This window comes from Prosopis cineraria, unplaced genomic scaffold (genome assembly GCF_029017545.1).
Source record: "Prosopis cineraria cultivar Desert tree isolate PC_DT_omini unplaced genomic scaffold, ASM2901754v1 PC11, whole genome shotgun sequence".
NCBI classification, from domain to species: domain Eukaryota; kingdom Viridiplantae; phylum Streptophyta; class Magnoliopsida; order Fabales; family Fabaceae; genus Prosopis; species Prosopis cineraria.
The window spans coordinates 7795696-7820340 of NW_026555342.1; the positions used below are offsets into that span (position 1 = coordinate 7795696).

The following is a 24645-nucleotide window of genomic DNA, read 5'->3' on the forward strand; positions in this document are numbered from 1 at the left end:
ATGATATTTTCTCATATCATATTAGTTATTAAATTTAATCTATCATATAAAATTAAATTTAAAACTAATATAATATAATATAATATAATATAATATAATATAATATAATATAATATAATATAATATAATATATATCACATATACATATTATATTTTATATACACACACACACACATAGACGAATATATATATTTACATATATTTTGAAAAAATATATATATATATATATTATATTATATTATCTTTATTTAATTTTATATATCATATACATATATCATATATATATACACATATATAAATATATATATTTCATATATATATATATATATAAAATTATATTTTGAATTTTATATTTTATATAAATATATATATAAATATTCATCAAATATATATTTAAATATATATATATATATATATAATTCATTCACCCTATATTACATTCATTGAATCTAGACATATTTCAGATTCAACAAACTCGAACATTATAGTTCGAGTTGAGCTGTTCTTGTGTGTGACTTTGTAGGCCTATATGAAATTGGCAGTAGGCTAATTACACTATTAGCCCACAAGTCACAAGTGGCCTCTAGTAAGACATTGCAACTACCCAATTCACATAGGGATTGATGATCTAATATAATCTATCATGCAACCATATCACATTTCTTTTGTCACGTGATATTTCGGTCAAGTATGAGACATGGAATTGTCATTTTCCTTTACCTGACCGTTACTTTCTTGATCTCTGAGTAGACTGACAGCAGCAATGGAAAAACCCTTTTCATTATAGTGTGGCCATACATTTTCTCAGTCTTACTTATCGAGGGGTCCAGTAATATCTTTCACTTAATGTGGAAGACAAATTCCATCTTGACCACTCATATTCTTTTGTATGAATATCACGAAACTCAATCATAGTCCTTATGATCACCCAGTCAAAGGTGATTTTTGACTAAGTTAAAGTTCAGTAGTTATCATGTAGGAATCTATGATGATCTCAAGTCAAAGCGCTTAGTGATATAGTTACATATGAGATAAACTTATGACTTGTACCATGCAGCTTTCTCATAGTGGATCGGTTTAGCACCTTGTGCTCTTTTAAGTGCTTATGATTTTAATTTGTATCTCTATAATTAATCAAAGTCACACTAGTCTTATTTCATCTATGATCCCTCAAAGATAACCGACTAGGGACATTTAGAACAATTACTATAATTTGTCCAGGGATACAGTTATTATATTGAACATGCAATTGTTATGATAACAAAAGAGAAATTCATTAAATAACAATGTGCATAGTATAATAATTGGCTATAGGGCACAATTTCTAACAACATTAACTTTATTGAATCCCAGCTAGCTATCAATAGCTTTACATTCTTCCAACTACCACATTTATTGTGAATATTAATGGCTCACAACCACTAAAAATGAGTAAAGCCATAAATGTTAGGTTTAAATAACCTAAACAACTTTCATTTACTCTATTTAAATTAATGAGTTCAAACTTATAGCCTTTATGGATAGAAAATTATCTTTCTCAAACATATCTTAACTCCCAATATTAAGAAAATAAAATAAGAAGAAGGATAAACACTTAGAAAACTTATCTCTAGTGTTTAAAATCTTCAAATACCTCCTCCGTGGTGACCCAATTTGTGCCGTAGCAGAGCTACTCATATTTTCTCCATTTTGCTCCTTTCCTTTCTTTGTCTTTTGAACTTTGATGTAGACTTATTTCTATAAAATTTCATCTATGTGCCATAGTACATATTGGTACAAAGAGGGTTGATTCGTGTTCTAGTGGCCTGTGTACTGTATCATCTCGTGTATGTATCGTGGCATGTTGTATAGAGCTATTCCTCCTTGTTTTTCTCCCATTTCAAGGTCCAAGAGACCTAACTCTACTTCGGACTCAATCCTAGGACTGAGATAACAACTTGACATATCTATTAGCTCTCTGTAACCACACACTATGTTTATTGACTTAATTATCCTCAATTTAACTCACTAATTAAGGGCTAATTTTGTAGGATGTTACAAGTTTGGATTTTTGGTAGATTAAAGGAGTATCTTGACTCCTAAAGGTAAGTCTACGTTTTCCTTAGCTTTGCTAAAGATCTTAAATGCTGGATTTTGAGATTTATAGACTTTAAACAAACCCTAAGTTATTGAAAAAGGAGATTTTGAATTTTTGGACAAATTGTTGATTGTGGACTTGTTTAATGACTTGATTTAGCCTAAACATACTTGTTGATACTTAAATCTATAGTTGAAATGGATGATATGTGGAGTTTTATATTATTGGGTTATTAAATTTAAATTTTTAAGAATTTTTTATTTGAACAATCTATCTATGTTTTGGCTTAATTATTGATTTGGCTAGGAAGTTTGAATGGTAAAGATATTATGTCTAAAATTTTATTAGATTTGGAATTGATTTAGTTTTCCAATTTAAACTTGAGATTTGTCATTGTGAAAAATAAATAACACTAAAGATCTAATAATTGGTTGCAAGGAGGTTAACATGCAATATTTGGGCTTGTTGGTTGAGGTTCTCTATCTATGGATATCAATACTAATTTAAAGCTTGATTTGGTACATTGTGGTTTCCCTTCTGATGTGAAGAGTAGAGATAATTAGAAGCTTTATTTCTCTTTATTCTTATTCACATATCTATATGAATACTTAGATATAATATTATTATCTATCTTTAATATAGATATTGGAGTATGGATTGGACACTTCTAACTACTAATACATCCAATATCCATATTATTATATATGTACGTGTATTCTAGTTGAGATGGATCATTCTGTCGATATGTTTTGTCTTTTTATCAACACGTGTTAATGGTATGTGATGATAAACTATAGCACCTGTGACTAGATGGTAGAAGGATATATAACCTATATTGTTTGGTGTAACATTCTAAAATTTTTAAACTTATTTTTCATAAGCTAATAAGTTATCAAACCAATTTAATAGTATTAAATACTTACCATGGCAGAAAAAAGACTACCATGGTAATTAAAGAATAAAACTCCCTTTTTAAAAATCTTACCATGGTTGAAAAGAGTTTGTCATATAAATAAATGAATTCACAAATAACCTACCACAGTAGAGAAGATTTATTATGATAGAAAGAATTTAAAATAATAAATAAACTTTACCATGGTAATTAAAATAATAGTTATGATAAATTATACCTATTGGAAGACAATTTGAAACCATTTGCATCAAGGAATCCCATTTAACAACTAATATTTGAAATCTAATAATTATTTTAAAATCACAACAAATATAGAAGCATGGTTCCCAAGGCAGCATAATCCAAATAATAGTCACTACCCATAAGGATTTCCAAAAATGCATGAGTACATCCATGAAAAAAGACATTTGACTTTGATTGGATAAACATATTTTTCCCAAACCACATATCTAAATAGTAATGTCCCATTGGGCTCAAACAATGCTCTTCTCAATCCACCCTATTATCTAATCAAAGTCCACAATTCAATTGTAATTAATAATACTTTCAATCACAAGACATGCTATCTTGTAGTGTTTTCAACACTTAAACACTTCATCAGTATCAAAATAAGTAAATAAACTATAAGGGATAGACATAATTCTCACGATTAAGCTTCACTAATCAAATCAACGACCAAGAGGGACAAATAGAATCTTCTTGGCAAATAAGTATGCAATTTGATCATTAATAGAGTCTATAAGCTCGTCAAAATAACAATTATCCTAGGTTGGCAATATATATACATTGCATATTCAAATTAAAGAGGTTATACTAATAGATGGTGTCTCATACATCAAATTACGCCTTTAGTGCTCCTTGTAACATCTTGGGGAATTAACTGTGATTAACTAAGCCTAAGTAGGGTAATTAAATAGATTGATGCGGTGTATGTTCGGAGAGATCTAATGAGCGTTTTTGGTTGTGATTTCAGTCTTAAATTCGGGTTTGAAGTGAAGTCAGGTCACCCAAACATCAAAGAGTGAGAAAATCAGAAGATTATGGGATCGTGCCGTATGTCGTGGCATGCATAACCTCTACCGTTTGCACATGTGACAATAGGTAAAGGGAGGATCTCTTTGTGCGATATGCTATTGCACGTGTTGCGTGCACCACGGCACATAGTCAAATTCTTATGGTGAAAAAAGCATTGATTGGTTTAAAAAATAGAAAGAAACCAAAGAGTAAATGAAGAAGGCATGCAAGCTCTGCTATGGCTTACTACATTGAAGATTTGGAAGCAAATTAAAGTTAAATAACACTTACGGTAAGTGTATCAAGCTTTCTTCTTCCTCTCTTTTCCATTTTCTTGGAGATTTAAATTAGGTTTATGTTAAGATGATGATTTTCAATCCATGATGATTATGAGTTTATATCCATTGACTTAAATAAAATTAGTGAAAATTGTTGAGTTTATTTAAATATAGCATCAATGGCTTTATAAGTTTTTAGTTAATGGGTGCCACTAATATTTAAAAAATAGTATTAATAAAGGTCAATAGAGGTGTTTGAAATCATTAATAATGATTTAATAATTTATTTTTAAATATTAAAGGGTAAAATTATGCTAAAAAAAAAGTCCAGAATATAGATACCTCTTAGCGGATAATTAGGGTGGAAAATCCATTTAACCCTGTTATAATAATTATTATTATTATTATTATTCTCCATCGGAATAATTCCATTGACAGATTCGGCTAAAAAATTTCCATCGGCAGATACGCTCGCGCAGAGAGAGAGAGAGAGAGAGAGAGTACGAGCCTACGAGAAGAGGGGATTGCCAGGCTTGGTCATCGGACACCAAGTGTTGTGGAGAAGGAAATCCTTTTGTCAACCGTTTCTTTGTCGCCGAAGACGATCTTAATAGTATGACTGTCCGATTTGTTTCTAAACCCACTTTAGCTCACCCTTACTTAATTTAGTCGGTTTTCTGTTAGGTTGTGGCAGCACTTACTCTAGCCTTTACCACATTTGATTGCTTCCTTGTACCATCCAGGGTCTGAACGCCTATATGGATGTCAGGCATATTGAGATTTTCATTTTTTTGGCCTGTTCTGTTCACGTTCATTAATACATACTGTATATATTTGGCCAGCAATCTGTTCTGTTCATATTGCTTTGAGTTTAATTTTTTGGCGCAATTTATTATTTTGGTTTACTGTGCTCAAGTTGTTGAAATTTCTTACTTTAAACCAAGCTCAAGTTCAGGTGTTCGGTTCCGTCATGGATAGACCTATATGGTGCATGTTCTTTTTTTTGTATACATTATCAGAAAGCTTTATGTTTTTGTAATCCCGGTAAAGTTCGAAGTAAGTTCTTGACGAATCTATGACGGATTAGAAAGGCATTTGAATTATTTTGCATTTTATTGAAGAAAATAGAGGGCGATGGTGTGTGCACTTCTAAAGTAATTTCTTTGTGAGTCTTTGATGTTTCTTGTTCAACTAAATCAGAGGATGCCCATTGCTATTATTGGTTATCTGTTGGTGTTTTACATATCACAGGCATCAACTTCTCCAATTTTTTAATTAATCATATTCCATTTGTATTCTGCTGAAATTGTTTGTTTGTGAGGCCTATTATCCTTAGATAATGTCTCATCTTGTATACTTGATGTAAACAGGAAATACCTTTGGCAGTGTTCTACTTCAGTGGCCAAATGCAATTTCTTATGAATTTATAATTCAATTATGCTCATTGCATATGAAATCTCCCCATCTGATGAAGACATTAGGTCATCTCAACGTATTTATCCAATTGGCCTACTCTCCTCCTACATGGGCAGTGATAATTGCTGGTGCCTTTGTCATCATTACTCTTACTCTGTCAATGTATCTCCTGTTTGAGCACCTTTCTGCATACAAGAATCCTGAGGTTCTCCTCCTCCAATGTTTAACTGCTAAATTGTTGTTTTCGAAGCATGCGTTCTTTTATTACATTATTAACAATTCTTTTTCCTTCCCTTTTTAGGAGCAAAAATTTTTGATTGGAGTCATCCTAATGGTTCCGTGCTATGCAGTAGAATCAGTGAGTTATGTGAATTAACATTAGAAGATGCTGTAGCAATATAGTATTTTTGAAAGGACCAGTTGACAAGAAGATACAAATTTCAGTATATAACCATGGATCCTGGGTTCCATTGTTGTAGTCTATTTGTTAAATTTGAAACCCCTCCTAGTTTTCCCCATTTGTTTTATGCTTAACGCATAAACTACTCTGTTTTGAATGCTTCTAACTGAAGTTGATATTAGCAGTTTGTATCATTGGTGGATCCATCAATCAGTGTTGACTGTGCGATACTGCGGGATTGCTATGAATCTTTTGCCATGTATTGCTTTGGAAGATACCTTGTTGCTTGTCTGGGTACGCTGTTGTAGTAGCTTGTACTTATCACATAATTTAATTCAAGAATATTAATATTGCTTTAACTAGAATTTTAGAACTAAATTCTTTCCTCCCTCCATGTCATTGTCTTTTACATTAATTAATAATCTAGCTTTTATCCCCTTTTAATTTTAATGGATTACTTTTAATAAAAAAACAGATTTCTTATTCTGAATGTTTGATTGTACTTATTATTATTTTTTCTAATTTTAATATCTCTACATATTTATTAGTAATTGAGAATCTCAACATTTTATGATTTTAGCTTGTGATTGAGCTTGCAAGTGTATGAGATTGTAGTAGTAATATACCTAGAGTATTCAAGTGTCTTACCCAAGGTACGTATCTTTTCATTAGTCCAATTAATTTATAGTCAAAAGAGAAATAAAATGTTGATTAAAAGTTAAAATAAAAAGAGCAAATCATAATTGATTTAAGATGATTTAATCACTTTAAGTGCTGGAGGATTAGGGTTCACCTTACATGGTCGCTAGACTCTATCTCATGGATTCACTCTTTATATTTGTAGGGACAATTGTTCTAAAGCGTCCAAATTACCTTCCAATTAATTGATCCCTTTTTAATTAGTGTTGAATTCACTCATGCAATATCCATACAGCTTATTAAACCATGAAGTTACAGCATAGGTCAGCACAAGTTCCTCAAGCTATCCCTAACTTAGTTATTTGTATATTTCTCTAGATCTAAGACCCCCGAATCCATCAAGATCACCTATAAATTTGATTAATTGGTAGGCTAGTTATAAAATCAATGTGAAGCACAAAAGAAATAAATATAATTAAAAAAAGGAAACTTAATAACATGACTATCAAAAAGAGTCAAACCAAAGGATAAATCTAGTGTTCCTAGTTAGCCTCCATGCTTACCCCCTATTAAGAGATTTAGAAACTCAAAATTGAATATAATGATAGACATAGTTCTACAAATCTCAATCATAGAGAACAGATAAGAAGAAATTAAAGAGTAGAGAAAAAGAATAGAATTCATCTTCAAAACTCCCCAGTAAGGGCGTTCTCTGTTCCTAGGATGCTTCAACTGACTTCAAGCAGCTCAGACGAGCTTTCAGATGTATTAGGGAAAGTGATTGAATGCGTAGAGATGATCCCTGCTAATCCCTATTTATAGATATAGGAGAATCCTAGCTTTACAAGCATTAAATGGGCCTCGAAATCCTGATTTCCTGCAAATAAATATGAAAAGGATAATATATAAAATCAACTAAATATCTATAATAAAATATATTAATTTTATTATCAAAATCACATCAGGATCATATCAAAATCATATCTATTTAAATGGATAAAATATACTTATCAACTTGTTTTATGGTATCTTGGAAATCTAAGTTGTTTGTTTATGTCATTTTAGTAATTTTATGATTTTTAATATGCTTATATTTGTGACGCACAACTTGCATCTGGCCCCAAAAATGGGGAGCATGGGAGAAAGTTGTGCTAATGTCTCTTTGAGTGAAGGGTGAGCTGGAGGTTTTCCATGTCATTGAACCATATGTTACGTTGTGTTTACGCAGTTTTTTTTTTTCCTGATACTTTTGTAGGCATTACAGAATATATAGTTATTTGATTTGATGATTCTTTTCAATAATTTGTAACATTTATATTTTAAAATATAAACTGACGTTCCTGAGTAATTGAGTCAGACATGTAGCTGCTCCCACACCTTTACACGGATATTAACCACCACCCCCCATGTTTTAATGTATATGTATCTTCTAGGTGGGGAGGAGAGGACCATTGAATTTATGGAAAGAGAAGGCCGTGCCAGTTCAAAAATGCCTCTATTAGAGCATAGCTCTGAGAAGGGAACTATAAAGCATCCATTTCCTTTGAACTACTTCCTTAAACCCTGGAAACTTGGTCGGTGGTTTTATCAAATTGTGAAATTTGGAATTGTTCAATATGTATGCTTCTGTTACTTGGATAATCTATTCTTTGGTCATTTTTCCTGTAAATATTTTGTTTTATATTAACTCCTCCAAAATGTTTGCTTTCCCTTACAGATGATAATAAAATCTCTGAGCGCTATTATTGCAGTAATCCTTGAAGCCTTTGGAGTTTACTGTGAAGGAGATTTTAAATGGGGATGTGGGTAAGAAAATTCTGATTGGCTGGAATGAGATTAGTTCAGTTCATCAAATTATATGAACATGTTGAAGTAGCTCTTCATCCGTATTGTTTTCTGTGTTTGTTGTTTATGTAAATCAAAGAACTTGTCTATTTACTCTTTTCATGTATATTCCTTTTAACTTAAATTTTTCCTTATGTATGGATTTTGACTGCTTAGAAGGTAGATTCCTTTTAGTTCACCTTGAATTCACCCTCACTATTTGGTTGTCATAATTAATGGCCGCCTTGTGTTTTACATTCCTCTTTGTGTTCCAATTATCTTGATAATCTGCATTGCAAATAACTTTTGTCTTTCTATTCTAACGTGAAGGGATTATCTCAGGTGGTCTCTTGCATTTAATAAGTTCTAGCTTTTCTTGATATAACATGTATATTGTATATAAAATCTCACTGTCAGGGTCAAGATCTTCAGAGTCCATTAATTTTATTCACAAGGACAGAAGGAAGTTACCAGAACAACTTGAATTTCACTTAAAAGAGAAAAGAGCATGTGAAATTATAGGAAAAAGAGAGATAAATTAAAGTTTTTTTTATTGAGAAATATTTAGAACTTTGGAATGCTGTGTTGTTAGGTAACCTAGGGGAAATGTGGCTGAAAATCCTAGGTGTGGCATACCAAATGTGTAGCTGGAAACTGTTTGGCTATATTTAGCCTGTTTACCTGAGATTACCCTCATAAAGAGTAGTTTGGAACGTTTAACATATAGAAATATTTCAGCACTAGGAGATTTCAAACTACACCTTTTTGTATGACATTTTGTTGATTGTGTTTGCATCTGATTGTCATTGATACTCTTGTGAATCACTTTCTTGGAGGGATGTTAATTATGCAATCATTCTGGGCTTTTTTTTAAAGGAAAATATTCATGTCTTCACAGGCTAAGTTTGTGCCAGCATGCTGTTATAACGCTGGGTAAACGAAATCTGCAGTTGTGTTAACTGCATGAACTTTTTGCTTCTTTTGTAGGTACCCTTATTTGGCAGTGGTTCTGAACTTCAGTCAGTCATGGGCATTATACTGTCTTGTTCAATTTTATGCTGCTACAAAGGATGAATTGGCACATATAAAGCCATTGGCTAAATTTTTGACGTTTAAATCTATTGTGTTCCTCACTTGGTGGCAAGGGGTGGCAATTGCTCTCCTCTATGCCTTGGGTTTGTTCAGAAGTCCTATAGCACAAGGCTTTCAGTTGAAGTCTAGTGTCCAAGATTTCATCATTTGCATTGAGGTAGATATCCTTCACTGGAGTTATCTTGAGCACCGGCATGGGTAATTAGTTGGGAGGCTGTAATTGGATATCTATTTAAAATGTTGTTCTGTTTTGATTTACTGGTGGCTGTTTGTTATTTGGAAGTTGGCTTTAATTGGCTTAAACACCTTCCTCCCCTTGCCCAGGGTTGCAGATCATGTATAGGTGTGCAAAATGAGTTGTAAATAAAGCTCTCTTGATGGTTAATGTTGATTTGTTGCTAATTGTTCAGTTTCATGTCTATAGAGGCATACATTACATCAGTATATTGTGACCAAGAATTTATATTATATTGTTTTTATGGAACAAGATTTTTTTTTTTTCATGAACCTAAATTTAAAGATACTAATGCTGATAACACCAGGTCCTTCTATTGATCTTAGATTATCAGACTGCCCATGGCTGTGGAATGAATGTGCTAGAAGGTTCAGGATTTCATATTTTCTTATTTCTTAAGTGCTCTGATGCAGTATTTTTCATGTGCTTATCAAATATTCAAGTTCTCTGGTTTTTCCACACTTTCTTGAATTCACAGCTGAATCTTTTTGCACTCTGAAGCATCTTCATCTTTCCTATCTCCATGACATCATGTATTTCTATGACTGCTCCAGATAAGGGGAAAAGTAAAGTTTGACAGCTCTTTTTATTCATCCAGCGCAGATGGGCATTGCTTCCATAGTTCACCTGTATGTGTTTCCAGCAAAGCCTTATGAGCTAATGGGAGATCACTTTCCTGGAAGTGTTTCAGTCCTTGGAGATTACTCTGCTGACTGTCCTCTTGATCCTGATGAGATTAGGGACAGTGAGCGCCCAACTAAGCTGCGCCTTCCTAATCCTGATGCTAATGTCAGGAGTGGAATGACAATCAGAGAGAGTGTTCGTGATGTTGTTATTGGTGGTGGTGAATATGTAAGTTTCCTATATCCTAGTAATGTTTGAACTAATTCTGGGCATGTGATGCTGATTAATACTTGGTAAAGGCTCCTTCTTTGCTAAGGCAAATACAACAACAACGACAATAAGAAGTCTTATCCCACTAGGTGGGGTTGGTTATATAGATTGTACGATGTCATTGTGCTCTATCATTTATCAAGTTTTTAGAAACGTTAATTAAGAGACCTCGGTCAGCAGCTTTTACAAGTGTTCTTTTTGGCCTTCCTCTACCTTCTTAATAGGACTCAAAATTATCCGTTCCACTCTCCTCACTGGTGCCTTCCACAATTTTTTTTTATACATGTCCAAATCATCTTAAATGATTTCTTACCATTTTCTCCTCAATAGGTGCTACTCCCACTTTTTAATTTTAGATTTTATCTTTACATGTATGCCCGCTAATTCATCTCAACATTCTCATATCTGCCATTTTAACTTTATGCTCTTGTTGTCCCATTAAAGCCTAACATTTATTGCTATATAGTATAATTGGTCTTATAGCAGTTTGATAAAATTTTCCTTTTAAATTTATTAGGTACCTTACAATGACAAATAACTCCTTTAACTTTTCTTTAATTAAACCATCTAGCTTGTATCTAATGTGCAATATCCCTATTAATTTTCCTATCATGTTAAATAATAGCTCCTAAGTATCTAAATTTTTCCATTTGAGACATAATTTGATCTCCCAATTTCACTTCCAAATTACTACTAACTGATCTCTTATCAAAATTATAATGCAACTATTTTGTTTTACTCGTATTTAGATAGAAACCTGTTGCTTCAAATGTCCTTCTCCATAATCAAGTTTATAGTTAATCTTTTTTCTTGTCTCCACAATCAGAACTATCTCATTTGCAAAAAACATGTATTTAGGAATGTGGGAATATTATGTCATTATTGTAAATAATTAGCATTTATTAGGCTTTATTAGTATTTATTAGGTTTTATCTCACTTTATGTGTATGTACAGCATCAGTTTGTGCACTAGAATTTACATTAATGAGAAATGCATTTTTCCTCTCTCAAAATACCACATGGTATCAGAGCATCAGGCTCAAAAATTCAAATTAGGTTAGTTTTGGAATGGTTGGAATGAGATTTTCTGAACAGTACGTGAGGGCGTTTGTGTGGACAATGATCGAACAAGTTTAGACTCCTACTACCACCCTAGGTGTACTTAGGAGGCTCCGAATGGTGAAACCTACGATAGTGACAGCAAACGGTGGCGCATGCGGCCTATATGCGCCATCGTTGCAAATTGCGTTAGCAAGCTTTTGGTGGCCTGTGGTGGCGTGTGTTAGCTCTGTTCAGGACACGATCTTATCGGATGATGACGACGCGCACTCTCTGACCAAATCTAGGACAATCTGGTGCATGGGTACATCGTTTTTCAAACCATATCAGTCTATATGGTGTTGTTAGTGCCTTGTTTTGCTATGTTTTAGAGTTATATTGGATTGTGGCTTCTGTTCTAAGTCTATCATGAAGTGAAGTGCTATGTATGCTTCTTTGTAGTGTCGTGACTAATTTTTCCAAATCTGCACCTATAACATTGGTGGCAAAAAGGGGTTCCTTCCTTTAGGCTGTAAAGACAACTCAAAGTGTGGTGGTGTGGATTGTGGATTTCGAGGCATTTGACTGTATGACTAATTGTCATTAATTGTTCACCACTTGCACCCTGTGTGCTGAAAATGTTAGAAGTGAAAATTGTAGACGGCTCCTTAGCACTTGTGGTAGGGAAAGGGAGTATTTGTATATAGAGGTGGGAAAATGGGCGAGCCCGGCCTTTAAGGGCTTAGGCCCTTGAGCCTGTTTCCTAAAAAATGATTAATTTTTAAAGCTCGACCCTTATTTGAAACGCTCAGGATCGGGCTCGTAAGCCTTTTTTATTTTTAAAAAAATTTAAAAAATAACTAAATACAAATAAAGATATAGAGTTTTAATGAAGTTTTAAAATGAAGATCGAAATTTACAATCTAGATCAACCTTATCAAGTTCGATAAATATAAAAACTTGTGTATTATAGACTACAACATTAATCAAAAAGAAATAGACCTTACAATAATCGTGTTTAAGAAATTAATAAAAAATTGTCAATATTGTGTTATATCTAAATTGGGCCTCCAAGCCTGACTCTTGTTCTTGACTTTAGAAACGGATAGGCTTGAGCTCGCAAAGGCTAGGTCCTGAAGCCCGATGTCCCAAAAATTGTTTTATTTTTGAAACTTGGCCCTTATTCAAAAGGCTTAGGGTCGGGCTCATAAGCCCTTTATTATTTTTTTATTTTTTGGATTTTTTAAAAAAATTAAAAATTTCAATTATAACATTTCATTTTTTTTAAAATACAAATTATAAAATTAGAAAATTAAAAATAAATAATAAAAAATTAAATTTTAAAGTATAAACATATTTCAAAAGTTTAAATTCAATTTAAAAAATAAAAATATTTTATTTTTTTAGAGTTAAAATGAAAAAAGGCTACTGAGTCTGAGCCCTTTTTTTTAGGGCCTATTAGGGCTGGGCTTCAAAGCCTAGTTTTCCTAAAAAATGACATTTTTTAAAGCTCGAACTTTTATAAAAATGAGCTTAAATGGGCAGCCGCGAGGCTCGGCTCTTATTCATGACTATATTTGTATGTGAGATTATATTGTTTTGGAATCTATTCTCCATGTGCTAAAACTTGATTGCAATTTACTTTCAATTAGTCCATTGACTAAGTAGTCAAATTATTTTGCTAAATTTCTCCTGTCCCATTGTGTGCTTCAGGATCTATCATGTAGTATGATAATCAGCAGTGCTAAGGAGTACGGGGGGCTCTATTATTTAGAGGTTGTCACTCGAGTGGGTACCTCACTTATTGTTGGTAATTCTGTGTCTACCTCTAACATTAATAATTTTATGTTATGGCATAAGAGGATAGGTCATCCTAATTTTCATTACCTTCAACAATTGTTTCTGTAATATTTTCTGAATAATCAGATCTTATTCGGTCAGAGACAAAGGTACATATTGGAGAAAGTTGCCTAAAACAAACCCTAAAATCTCTCCACAAATATTCTGGGAATAAAACTAATAAATGGACAGATAACAATACATAAGTAAAAAAGGAAAAAAAGACACTGGAAGAGAATAAAAACTAAGATAATAAGCCTTAGCCCAATGTGAGCCAATATCCAACACTCCCCCTCAAATTGGTGAGTAGATGTTGAGCATTCCTAGTTGTTTCTAAAAGCTTCAAATTTTTCTGAGTCAATGACTTGGTCATCACATCCGCAATCTGTTGTCCTGAAGGTTTATATGAAAAATCAATATCCTTCGTTTCTAGTTTTTCCCTGATGAAATGTCTATCAATTTCCACATGTTTTGTACGATTGTGGTGCACTAGATTATTTGCAATCTTGATTGCAGACATATTATCATACCATGCTGTAATAGGTCTAATCGAATCAACCTTAAGTTCCTACAAGAGCCTAATAATCCACATCCCTTCACAGGTTCCTAGGGCGAGTGCCCTATATTTAAACTTAGCAGAACTTCTTCATAGGTTGTTTCTTGCTTTTCCAAGTCACCAAGTTGCCCCATACATAAGAGCAGTAACCAGTAGTGGATCGTCTTATCTACTTTTGAGCTAGCCTAGTTAGTATCTGCGAACAATTCCATGCCTTAAATGTCACCTTTTGCAAAAAATAGTCCTAATCTAGGAGTCTTCTTTAGGTACCTTAGTACCTGGTAAACTGTGACCATGTGTTCCTTTTGAGGACAGCTTGAGAATTGGTTGACTACACTAACAGGAAAGCAGATGCCAGGTTTGGTATGAGACAAGTAAATCAGCTTTCCTACCATCTTTTGGTATCTCTCTTTGTTCACTGCAGTTCCATCAGACCTAATGGTGAGTTTTTGATTTAACTCCATTGGAGTATTAGCAGGCTTAGCTCCTAGCATTCCTGTTTCTTTTAACAAATCCATGGTATATTTCCGTTGTGACACACTAATCCCCTTTTTAGTCCTTGCCACTTCCATGCCCAAGAAGTATCTTAAAGGTCTAAGGTCTTTGATCTTGAACTCTATTGCTAAGTTGTTTTTCAACTTGTTAGAACTATATCATCGACATACGCAATGAGGGTTGTTATTTGCTCACCACAGTGTTCAACAAATACTTCATCATTTGCTTGGCATTTTTAACGATGTTTAACAAATTTCCATATGTACTTCTGCCTAAAGATCACCATTGAGGAAAGCATTTTTAACATCAAGTTGATGAAGGGGCCAATCTAAATTAGTAGCAAGGGATAATAAAACTTTTACATAATTAAGTTTGGCCGCAGGGGCAAAAGTTTCTTGATAATCAATCCCATAAGTTTGAGTAAAACTTGAGCAACTAATCGAGCCTTGTACTTATTTATGCTTCCATTTGGGTTATATTTTATTGTAAATACCCATTTACTACTCAATCGATTTTCCTTTGATTTCCTGAGTTTTGTTTTTATATAAAGTCCTTAATTCCTCTTCTATAGCCTCTTTCCATTTAGGGTCACATATAGCTTCATCAAAATTTTTGGGAATACTTTCTTTTTCAGCATTTCCACAAAAGCTTTCATATGAGGAGATAGTTTCTGATATGAGACATACCTGGCAATAGAACGCCTAGTACAGCTTCTTTTTCCTTTTCTCAAAGCAATTGACGAATGTAAATCTTCAAGACTTTCCTCAGGTGTGGATTCATGGCTTTGTGTTGGTATGGTCATTGGACCTTCTCCACCTTGATTTAGCTCAGTATTATTTGATTCTTCCATTCGAGTGTTAGAATCAGAAAGTATATTTAGAGGTTCAAAAGAATGTGTTCTGATCTTTGGATTTATTGGAAGATTTTTTAGTGCTTGGAGATTGTGTTCCACTATCTTCAGTACTATGTAGTTCAATACTTGGAGATTGTGTTCCACTATCTTTAGCACTGTGTAAAGGCTCCAGGGTTGGATTGGTGTTTGTGGGCAAGTCAATAGGAATTTGATGATCATTCTTAGTTACACAAATGGACCATTCGTTTGATGTCACTTTCTCCCCCTGAATGGGTGATTTGTGATAAAAGGGTTGGTTTTTAATGAATTTGACATGCATGGAAACATAGAAACGATTTGTAGTACGAGAGTAACACTCATACCCTTTCTGTGTTAAGGAATAACCCAAGAAAACACACTTGATGGCATGAGAGTCTAATTTCCCCCCACCTTTATTGTACACAAAAGCAATACATCCAAGGACCCTTTTTGGGATGGAATTAGTTAGATGTGAATTAGGATAGATCTCTTCAAATTTTTGAATTGGAGTTCGGAAGTTCAAAGTTTTAGAAGGCAAACAATTTATCAAGTAGGTAGAAGTAAGGATAGCATCTCCCCAAAATTTATTAGGAACATTTCCACCAATCGTAAGGGCTCTAGCAACTTCTAGTAGGTATCTATTTTTTCTTTTAGATACACCATTTTGTTGAGGAGAATAGGCACAGGATGTTTGATAGTGTATTCCATGGTTTTCTAAAAATGTTTTAAAACTTGAGCTTAAATGTTCACGACCATTATCACTCTGGAGAATTTTTATGGAAGTTTAAAATTGATTTTGAATAAAGGCATGAAAATTTTTGAAAATAGTGAAAACCTCATATTTATCTTTCATTAGAAAAACCCATGTTAATCGAGTGTGATCATCAATAAAAGTAATAAACCATTGTGACTTGGAGTTTGTTTGAAATTTGGATGAACCCCAAACATCACTATGGATAAGGGAAAAAAGATGAGCAGGAGAGTAAGAATTTGAGGGAAAAGAGTTTCGAATTTGTTTTGCAAAATTGCATGTATCAGAATGGAAGTTTGAAATAGTTTTATTATTGATATCAGGAAAAAGAAACTTCATATATTGAAGACTTGGGTGGCCTAACCTAGAATGCTATAAAACAAAATCTGCACTAGTCGTAACTGAATGTGCGGCATAGGATTTATTAGATAATGATTCTTGGATATAATAGAGCCCATTTCATCCTTTAGCATTGCCAATCATTTTCCCCACGCCAAATGCTGAAAATCACAACCATTTTTGTCAAAGATTGCCCGGCAATTTATTTGAGTCACGAGATGACTCAGACAATAAACTACATTTAATGGTTGGAACAAACAAGAATACGATCAGAAATAATTACGGTTCAGATCCCATAACTTTCGCATATTCACCATTACCTACTTCAACAAACTTATGTTTAGAATAATCATTAAGTTTAGAAAATAATTCTTGGAATCCGGTTATATGATCTGTAGCTCCTGAATCCACAACCCAAATATTTTTGGGTGTTGCTATTCCACTAATAGCATTAGTAAGAGCAGTACTTGATTGGACAAGGGTTATAGAAGGGATTTTTGTCTCACTAGTGTTTGCTGCAGCAGAAATGGTGTGCTTTTTGAGAATTTTGTGAAGAACAGATAGCTCCTCTATGCTTAGAGATGCCTTTTCAGATTCTGCAGAACCTATCATGAGTCCCTTTCCTTCATTCTTAGACTTTGCTTTTAGATTTGGAGGCTTCCCATGTATTTTCCAGCAAACATCTTTGGTATGACCACCTTTGTTACAGTGATCACACCATTTTCCAGACTTCTTACCCTTCATATCTCCATGGGCTCCATGGACAGCAAGTGCAGGAGCATCATTGGAGAGAGCATTCGGTGATGGGGAGCTTTAAGTCAAAAATTTTCTGCTTTCCTCACAACGCACCATGTTAAAGGTTTCTTCCAAAGTAGGAAGAGGTTTTATGCTCATAATTCAGCCTTTGAGATCCTCAAAATAGTCATTAAGGCCTAACAAAAAATCATAATTTCTTTCTCTATCAATTAATTTCTTAAAATAAATTTCGTCCCAGTGGCAGGACCATTCATGGACCTCATAGATATCTATTTGTTGCCAGCACTTCATAGAGCTAGTATAATATTGGGTAACAGTTTTTTCATTTTGAAGAAGGGTTCTAAGGGAACGTCTTACCTGAAAAATAGCAGCTGTGTTATCTCTAACAAAGTAAGTGGTCTTTGCTGATTCCTAGATATCCTTGGTAGTGGTTGCAAGAAAATAATTTTCACTATCTCCATTGTCATTGAGTTCAACAACCAAGCCATGACCATATTGTTCTCAGCTACCCAAGTTTCATATTTTGCTTCTCCAATTGGGGGTGGAGAAGGAATACTTGTGAGGTATTTCTCTTTGTTCCTTCCTTGAACTATACCATTAGGACGTTTCGGGACCGCTTTAGATAGTTGTTCCCGTTCAAGCAATGAGTTATGACAATCTGCGAAAAATGATTTAGATGTGGGTGTGAGCATCCTGTTCGGGCTTAATGACCTGTTTCCTCCGGTCGAGCCTTGTGACCCATCATCTCTAGTTGAGTTCTTTGAACTTTGATTACCAAATGCAACTTGATTGCTGCCATCAGATGTCTGGATTGCTCGTGGGTTCTGGTTCGTGAGAGTGCCTATGAATGAATTGTGAGTGCTGAGAGAAAAAGATGAAGGAGAAGAAAAAGGAGGAGCGAAGACGATAGCTTTGATACCATGTAATATTTTATGAATAATCTAATCTTATTCGGTCAGAGATAAAGGTACATATAGGAGAAAGTTGCCTGAAACAATCCCTAAATCTCTCCACAGATATTCTAGGAATAAAACTACTAAATGGGTAGATAATAATTCATAAGTGAAAAAGGAAAAAAGATGTTGGAAGAGAATAAAAAATAAATAAGATAATAAGCCCAAGCCCAAGCCTAATGTGAGCCCATATCCAATAGTTTCCGACCTTATGCCCCAATTTGAATTAGGGTGAAATCCATTGTGAGATGTGTGAACTTGCTAAACACCATTAATCTTCTTTTCCTAGAGCCAAATACACACCCACCAAATCTTTCACAATCATTCACAGTGACTTGTTGGGACTATCTCATACTTCAAACCGTACTCAAACAAAATGATTTATTTTCTTTATTGATGACCATACTCATTTTCTGCATTGATGACCATACTCATTTTTGTTGGGTTTATCTTTTAAAGAACAAGTCTGAGGCTGCATCTGCATTCATGAGTTTTTTCACCATGATCAAAAACCAATTCAACACTAGCATCCAAGTCTCACACACTGATAATAGTACTGAGTACTTCAACCAGTCTAAGTAATTTCCTCCAGATGCATGGTATTGTTCATATAAGTACTCGCGCTCGTACATCTCAATAAAATGGGGTTGTAGAAAGAAGAAATAGACATATCCTTGAAATTACAAGAGCACTCATGTTCACTTGCAATGTACCAAAGTTTTATTGGGGGGATGTCATTTTAATCGCGACTTATCTCATCAATCAAATGCCCAGTCGAATCTTATCATTTGAAACTCCTCTCCAAAAATTGCAAAGTGTCTTTCCTACATCCCACATTGAAATCAAACTTCCACTTCGTGTATTTGGTTGCATAGCCTTTGTTCATATCCACCAAAGCAGTAAACTCGAGCCTCGAGCTATCAAGTGCATCTTTCTTGGCTATTCTCCTACTCATAAAAGACACAAATGTTTTGATCCTGTTTCTAAACGCACCCTTGTAAGCCTTGATGTTACCTTCCATAAAGAAACTCTCTTTTATTCTAATTCTTCAATTCAAGGTGAGAGTATAAGTGAATTTTATACTTGGGGACCAGAACCTGACACAGAATATGTATTTCTTAAGCTCTCACCAGAATCATTACCCTCACCATTTTTTCCGTCAAACACCCCACCTTCACTAATCTTTTCTCTTATGCCAAAGTTTGGGAAAAACAAGAAAATAGAGAGAGATGTAGAAAGACCACAAAAAGAGGGGTTATTGGTTTACACTCGAAAGAAGAAATCAAAAAATGGTGAGCTACTTGTATCTGAGGCATCATGAGTTAGAACCAGAGGTAGTTCTTGAAGCTGAAGTACCAAGGATTGATCCATCTAATAAGCCAGATGATTCAAAATAAGGAAGTGAATCTGCTGAACTTGATCTACCTATTGCTCTTTGGAAACAAACTCGGACTTGTACTTTATATCCAATTCAAGAGCATGTATCCTACGAGGCTCTCTCTCTTGGTTATCAGGCCTTGATCACTAATTTGAATAAAATTGTTATTCCTAACGACATCCTACAAGGCACTGGAAATATCAGAATGGAGAAATACAGTTATGGAAGAAATGAGAGCTTTAGAAAAAGTGAAACATGTGAGATTGTTGAGAGACCTAAAGGTAAGAAACTAGTTAGTTGTAAGTGGGTTTTTACCTCAAAGTGTAAGGCTGATAACACACTTGACAAGTTAAAAGCACGGTTAGTAGTAAGGGGTTTCACCTAGACATATGGTATAGACTACAACGAGACATTTGTGCTAGTGGCAAAACTAAACACTATTTGAATTTTGTTGTCAATAGCAGCCAACCTTGAATGGCCACTTCATCAATTAGATATCAAGAATGCCTTTTTAAATGGGGAATTGGAGGAAGAAGTTTACATGACTCTATCTTTGGGGTTTGACAGAGGTGGGAGTGACAAAACTATGCCGGCTGAAAAAATCCTTATATGGCTTGAAATAGTCACCTAAAGCATGGTTTGATAGGTTTTCAAAGGTCCTGAAGTTGGAAGGCTACGAACATGGATTATTAGATCATATGATGTTCGTTAAGGTTGAGGGAGCTAAAAAGAGTATCCGCATTGTGTATGTAGACAATATAATTCTTAAAGGAGATCATGTTGAGGAAATAGCAAGGATAAAGATTGTCCTTGGAAAGGAATTTGAAGTCAAGGATGTCGGGAACTTGAAATATTTTCTTGGGATGGAAGTTACAATGTCAAAATGAGGCATATATGTATCTCAAAGGAAGTACATACTTGATCATCTCAAGGAAACTGGTATGTTAGGTCGTAAACCTGAGGAAACTCCTATTGTGGTCTCAAGAAAGAAGAAGCCTAAGAAAAACAGTAAGGAGGAGTTAGATGGAGAAGACAACTCTGATAATGAGGTTGAAGAAGAAGAAGAGGACAAGAAAAAAGAAGAAACAGTTGATGAAGACAGATATCAAAGATTAGTTGAAAAGTTGATTTATCTTATCCCATACAAAGCCAGATATTGCTTTTGCTGTCAATGTAACAAGTTCGTACATGTGTGATCTAAGGAAGAAACACTTGAAAGTTGTATACAAGATTCTCAAATACCTTAAAAGGTACACCTGGTAAGGGATTGCTATTCAACAAGCATGATCAAAGGACGATTGAGATCTATACAGATGCAAATTGGGGGGGGCTTATGAAGACGAGATCTACCTCTGGCTATTGCTCGTTTGTGTGGGGAAACTTAGTGACTTGGAAAATTCAAAAACAAAGAGTTGTATCCAGAAGCAGTGTTAAATTAGAATTGAGAGCATTAGCTCAAGGAATCACAAAAGAATTATGGATAAGAAAGGTCATGGAAGAAATACAGGTCAGAATTGATCCACCAATGAAGTTGTATTACGGGATTGCCATAAGCATGGAATTGAATCTTATACAACATAAGAGGTCTAAACATGTTGAAGTGGATAGGCATTTTATCACAGAGAGAGAGAGAGTAGAGGAAGGCATTGTATGTTTGACATACCTACCTACCAAGTTACAAGATGTTGATATGCTCACCAAGAGGCTACCTAAGCTTGCCTTTGAGACTTGCATAAGCAAGTTGGACATTATTATCATCTATGATCTAACTTGAGAGGGAGTGTGGAAATGTTATGTCATTATTGCGAATCATTAACATTTATTAGCATTATTAGTATTTATTAGGTTTTATCTCACTTGATGTGTATATATAGCATCAGTTTGTACATTAGAATCCACATGAATGAGAAATGCATTTTTCATCTCTCAAAATATCACAAGGAATATGATCAGTCAAAACTTTTAAGATTAGGCTAAACAAATAAAGATTCAAAGATAATTCTTGATATAATCCAATTTTTATAGGAAAGTCTTTTGTTTTACCCCCATATGGATATGGATGATAGCTAAGGCAAATAAATAAAGATATTCTTGAACATTTAAAGAAGGAATTCTAAAATTGCCCTAGTGGGAGTAAGTGGCAAATAATCTGCTTACAAGTGAAACAAACTGCTTTGTTAATGTTATAGTATTTAAATAGAAGCTATCAAAATATCTTGATGTTGAACGAAAACAAGAGTGGGGAAAAATTACAAAAATATTTTATTCAAATTCGTTGACTGAGCTATAGTCCTGAACGATGTATGGAATGCGTGGAAAGTTTTAAATAATTTTTGGTGAAAATGTGGGGAGAGTTTAATTACTCTGTATTATGTTTATGATAACTGTAGTTACTTTCATAACCTCATACTTCTGCTTGTTTTATTTAAACATAATGCTATCAAAGCAAGGACATTTAGTGAAGCGTTGGAAAAGTGGGAATTATCCAATATTTTCTTTATTTGTACCATATATTTTGATATTTCCTTCAGTGCATTTCATATTAATCTTCAGTTCCTTCATGTATTGCGTCTGCCTCACTGTTTCTCATGCTTCCAGATTGTGAAAGATGTGAGGTTCACAGTCAATCAAGCAGTGGAGCCAGTGGAAAAGGGGATCACTCGATTTAATGAGAAACTACATAGAATTTCTCAAAACATCAAGAAGAATGACAAAGATAGAAAGAGAACAAAGGACGATAGTTGCATTGCTTCATCATCGTCACTTGCAAGGAGGGTGATTCGTGGAATAGATGACCCCTTATTGACTGGGAGTGTTAGTGACAGTGGGGTGTCAAGGGGAAAGAAGCACCGCCGAAAATCGGGATATGTGAGTGCAGAGAGTGGAGGAGAGAGCAGTAGTGATCAAAGCTACGGGGGATACCAGGTTAGAGGCCATAGGTGGGTTACCAAAGAGTGACGAGTATTTTAGTGAATAGCTTGTGGAATTGAAATTCTTTCTGGAGAAGGACGAAGCCCTGATCTCTGATGTATTAGTCTGCAGGGGGAGGAATGATTTCTTTTATACTCTTTGGATGGTTTCATTATATTTGGTGCATGAGTTCTGGTTGTGAAAAATTTTCTGAAGTAAATTGTTGCTCATTAGGAGGTATCATGATCGTGTTCCTGTGCCATTTCTGTCATAGACGGGTCTTGAGTATTTGTATAGATGTTTATTCTGGCAGCTCCTAGCAGTTGCTTGGTCTAAACTAAACTAAAATGGTTGGTGAGATGAGGTACAGATGTCTGTCCAACCTTTTCTATACAAATTGCCGCTTTTAATTGGAATGTTAGTGATACTATATGCTCTCATCAATGTTTAAATTCAGTTAAGGAGGCCTGCCCGATTTAGGGCGTGGCTTTTTATCCATGTACGTATAATGGGTTAGGTTCGTAAATCTTTCGGCCAACAAAAGATTGCACATTTGATCCGTTGTTAGAGTATGACTCCTGTAAAATCTTCCTTGCCTTTTCATTTTTATTTTGTCAATACAAAGGCTATGGAGAAAAGAATACAAAGATTAGTCTACGCGTCCGCGAGTATGTCGCTCTTTTTTATTTAGCACATAAAAACTCTTCGAATTACAGAGATTATTAAAGAACAAAACATTTTCAATGCATTATGAGTCAGTTAATTTACAGACACGTTTCGTTGGCTTTTCTGAAAATGTTCACTATAGTAATGGACCAATCACAATGTTAATAAAGGGTGAGATTTGGGAAATTTCTTATTCACGAGATATGAAACTTTAGCTAAGTTGTTGTAAACTACACTCTTTGAAAAGCCTTTCTCCCAGAAAATATCGATATCTAGAAGAATACCCATAAGATTTGCAAATGTATTAGGCAGGAAACCCAACTTTCCCATTAAACCAAACTCTCACTCGACAAAGAGGTCAAAAAAGGAAAAAAGAAAAAGAAAAACTCACTCAGCGACATTCTTCGAAATTAGATAACTACAACATTCCATACAAATGACAAAGTGGTTGGGCTCGAAAGGTTTGCAAACAGATTTGAGGTTGGGTTCAAAAGTACACGCAGTTCAAAGAGCTTATGCCCTATTTGGTATGCAAGAATGAATCTTGAAGGATTGAGATTGGGATTGGTGTTGGGATTGGGAGTAGGAATGGGACTAGGAATGAAATTTAAAACCATGTTTGGTATAATACCTGCATAATGTGGGAATGAAAAAAAAAAGTAACACTCAAATAAACAAAAAATTAGTTAAAAGACCAAATTATCCTATATCTTCTTCCTTGTTGCCGACAAAAGTCATGGAAGAAGCTAAACTAGATATGGCTTATAAAGCTTTGTGTTCATAGCTTTCAAGAACCACAGCCATCTCGTCCTCTTCACCAAAGCCTCATGCGTTGCCGCCCATTCCAGAACCTAAAACCTTTTATTGCCTAAATGCTCAGGGATAGTAGATCTGAGATGCGAGGGTAATGATTGAAGATGGCGACTGCAGATTTGAGACGCAAAGGACATGAGCTGAGCGAGGGAGACTGCAGCGTCGTGGGTGGAAGACGGCGATTGTAGATCTGAGATGCAAGACTAAGTCGCCGACATTGTGTTGTTGATTAGGGGCACAATGTCACCTTCGAATACCAAGGGCATAGTGTCACCTTTGAAGGGCAATTTGGTTTGCAAAATTTCAATCCTGGGATTAATTTTCCAATACCAAGGGGGAGGGTGGTACTGGTTATTCCCACCTAGATGGGATTAGACTTGGAAATAAATTTGTCATTCTCACCTACCAAACATAAAAACTTGGTATTATCCAATCCCAAACCCAATCCCACTTACCCAGTCCTGCGTACCAAACGTTGCCTTAGCTTCTTCTAAAATT

At 34.5% G+C, this 24645-nt stretch overlaps 1 protein-coding gene across 4 annotated transcripts; it reads left to right on the top strand.

Annotated features, from left to right (window-relative positions):
* Positions 1 to 4718: 4718 nt before the first annotated feature.
* Positions 4719 to 23170, top strand: LOC129284929 (protein LAZ1). Of its 4 annotated transcripts, none has more exons than XM_054920443.1 (9): positions 4719 to 4895; positions 5653 to 5903; positions 6000 to 6056; positions 6284 to 6392; positions 8171 to 8355; positions 8455 to 8543; positions 9549 to 9810; positions 10492 to 10740; positions 22357 to 23170. In XM_054920443.1, the coding sequence occupies exons 2-9, from the start codon at positions 5733 to 5735 to the stop codon at positions 22714 to 22716; spliced, it is 1482 nt and encodes a 493-aa protein (XP_054776418.1). In that variant the 5' UTR covers positions 4719 to 4895; positions 5653 to 5732; the 3' UTR covers positions 22717 to 23170. The 4 variants fall into 4 exon arrangements, with proteins under 4 accessions (XP_054776418.1, XP_054776417.1, XP_054776420.1 ...); XM_054920442.1 differs by having other exon boundaries at positions 4721 to 4895; positions 6281 to 6392; XM_054920445.1 differs by lacking the exons at positions 4719 to 4895; positions 6284 to 6392 and adding an exon at positions 13534 to 13608 and having other exon boundaries at positions 5851 to 5903.
* Positions 23171 to 24645: the final 1475 nt, after the last annotated feature.

Bases quoted from the DNA above. Each gene is read 5' to 3' on its own strand.
- LOC129284929 (XM_054920442.1), top strand. From the start codon at position 5,733: ATGAAATCTCCCCATCTGATGAAGACATTAGGTCATCTCAACGTATTT. The intron at 8,356-8,454 runs GTATGCTTCTGT...TTTCCCTTACAG, and splicing joins AATTTGGAATTGTTCAATAT to ATGATAATAAAATCTCTGAG. The intron at 8,544-9,548 runs GTAAGAAAATTC...CTTCTTTTGTAG, and splicing joins GATTTTAAATGGGGATGTGG to GTACCCTTATTTGGCAGTGG.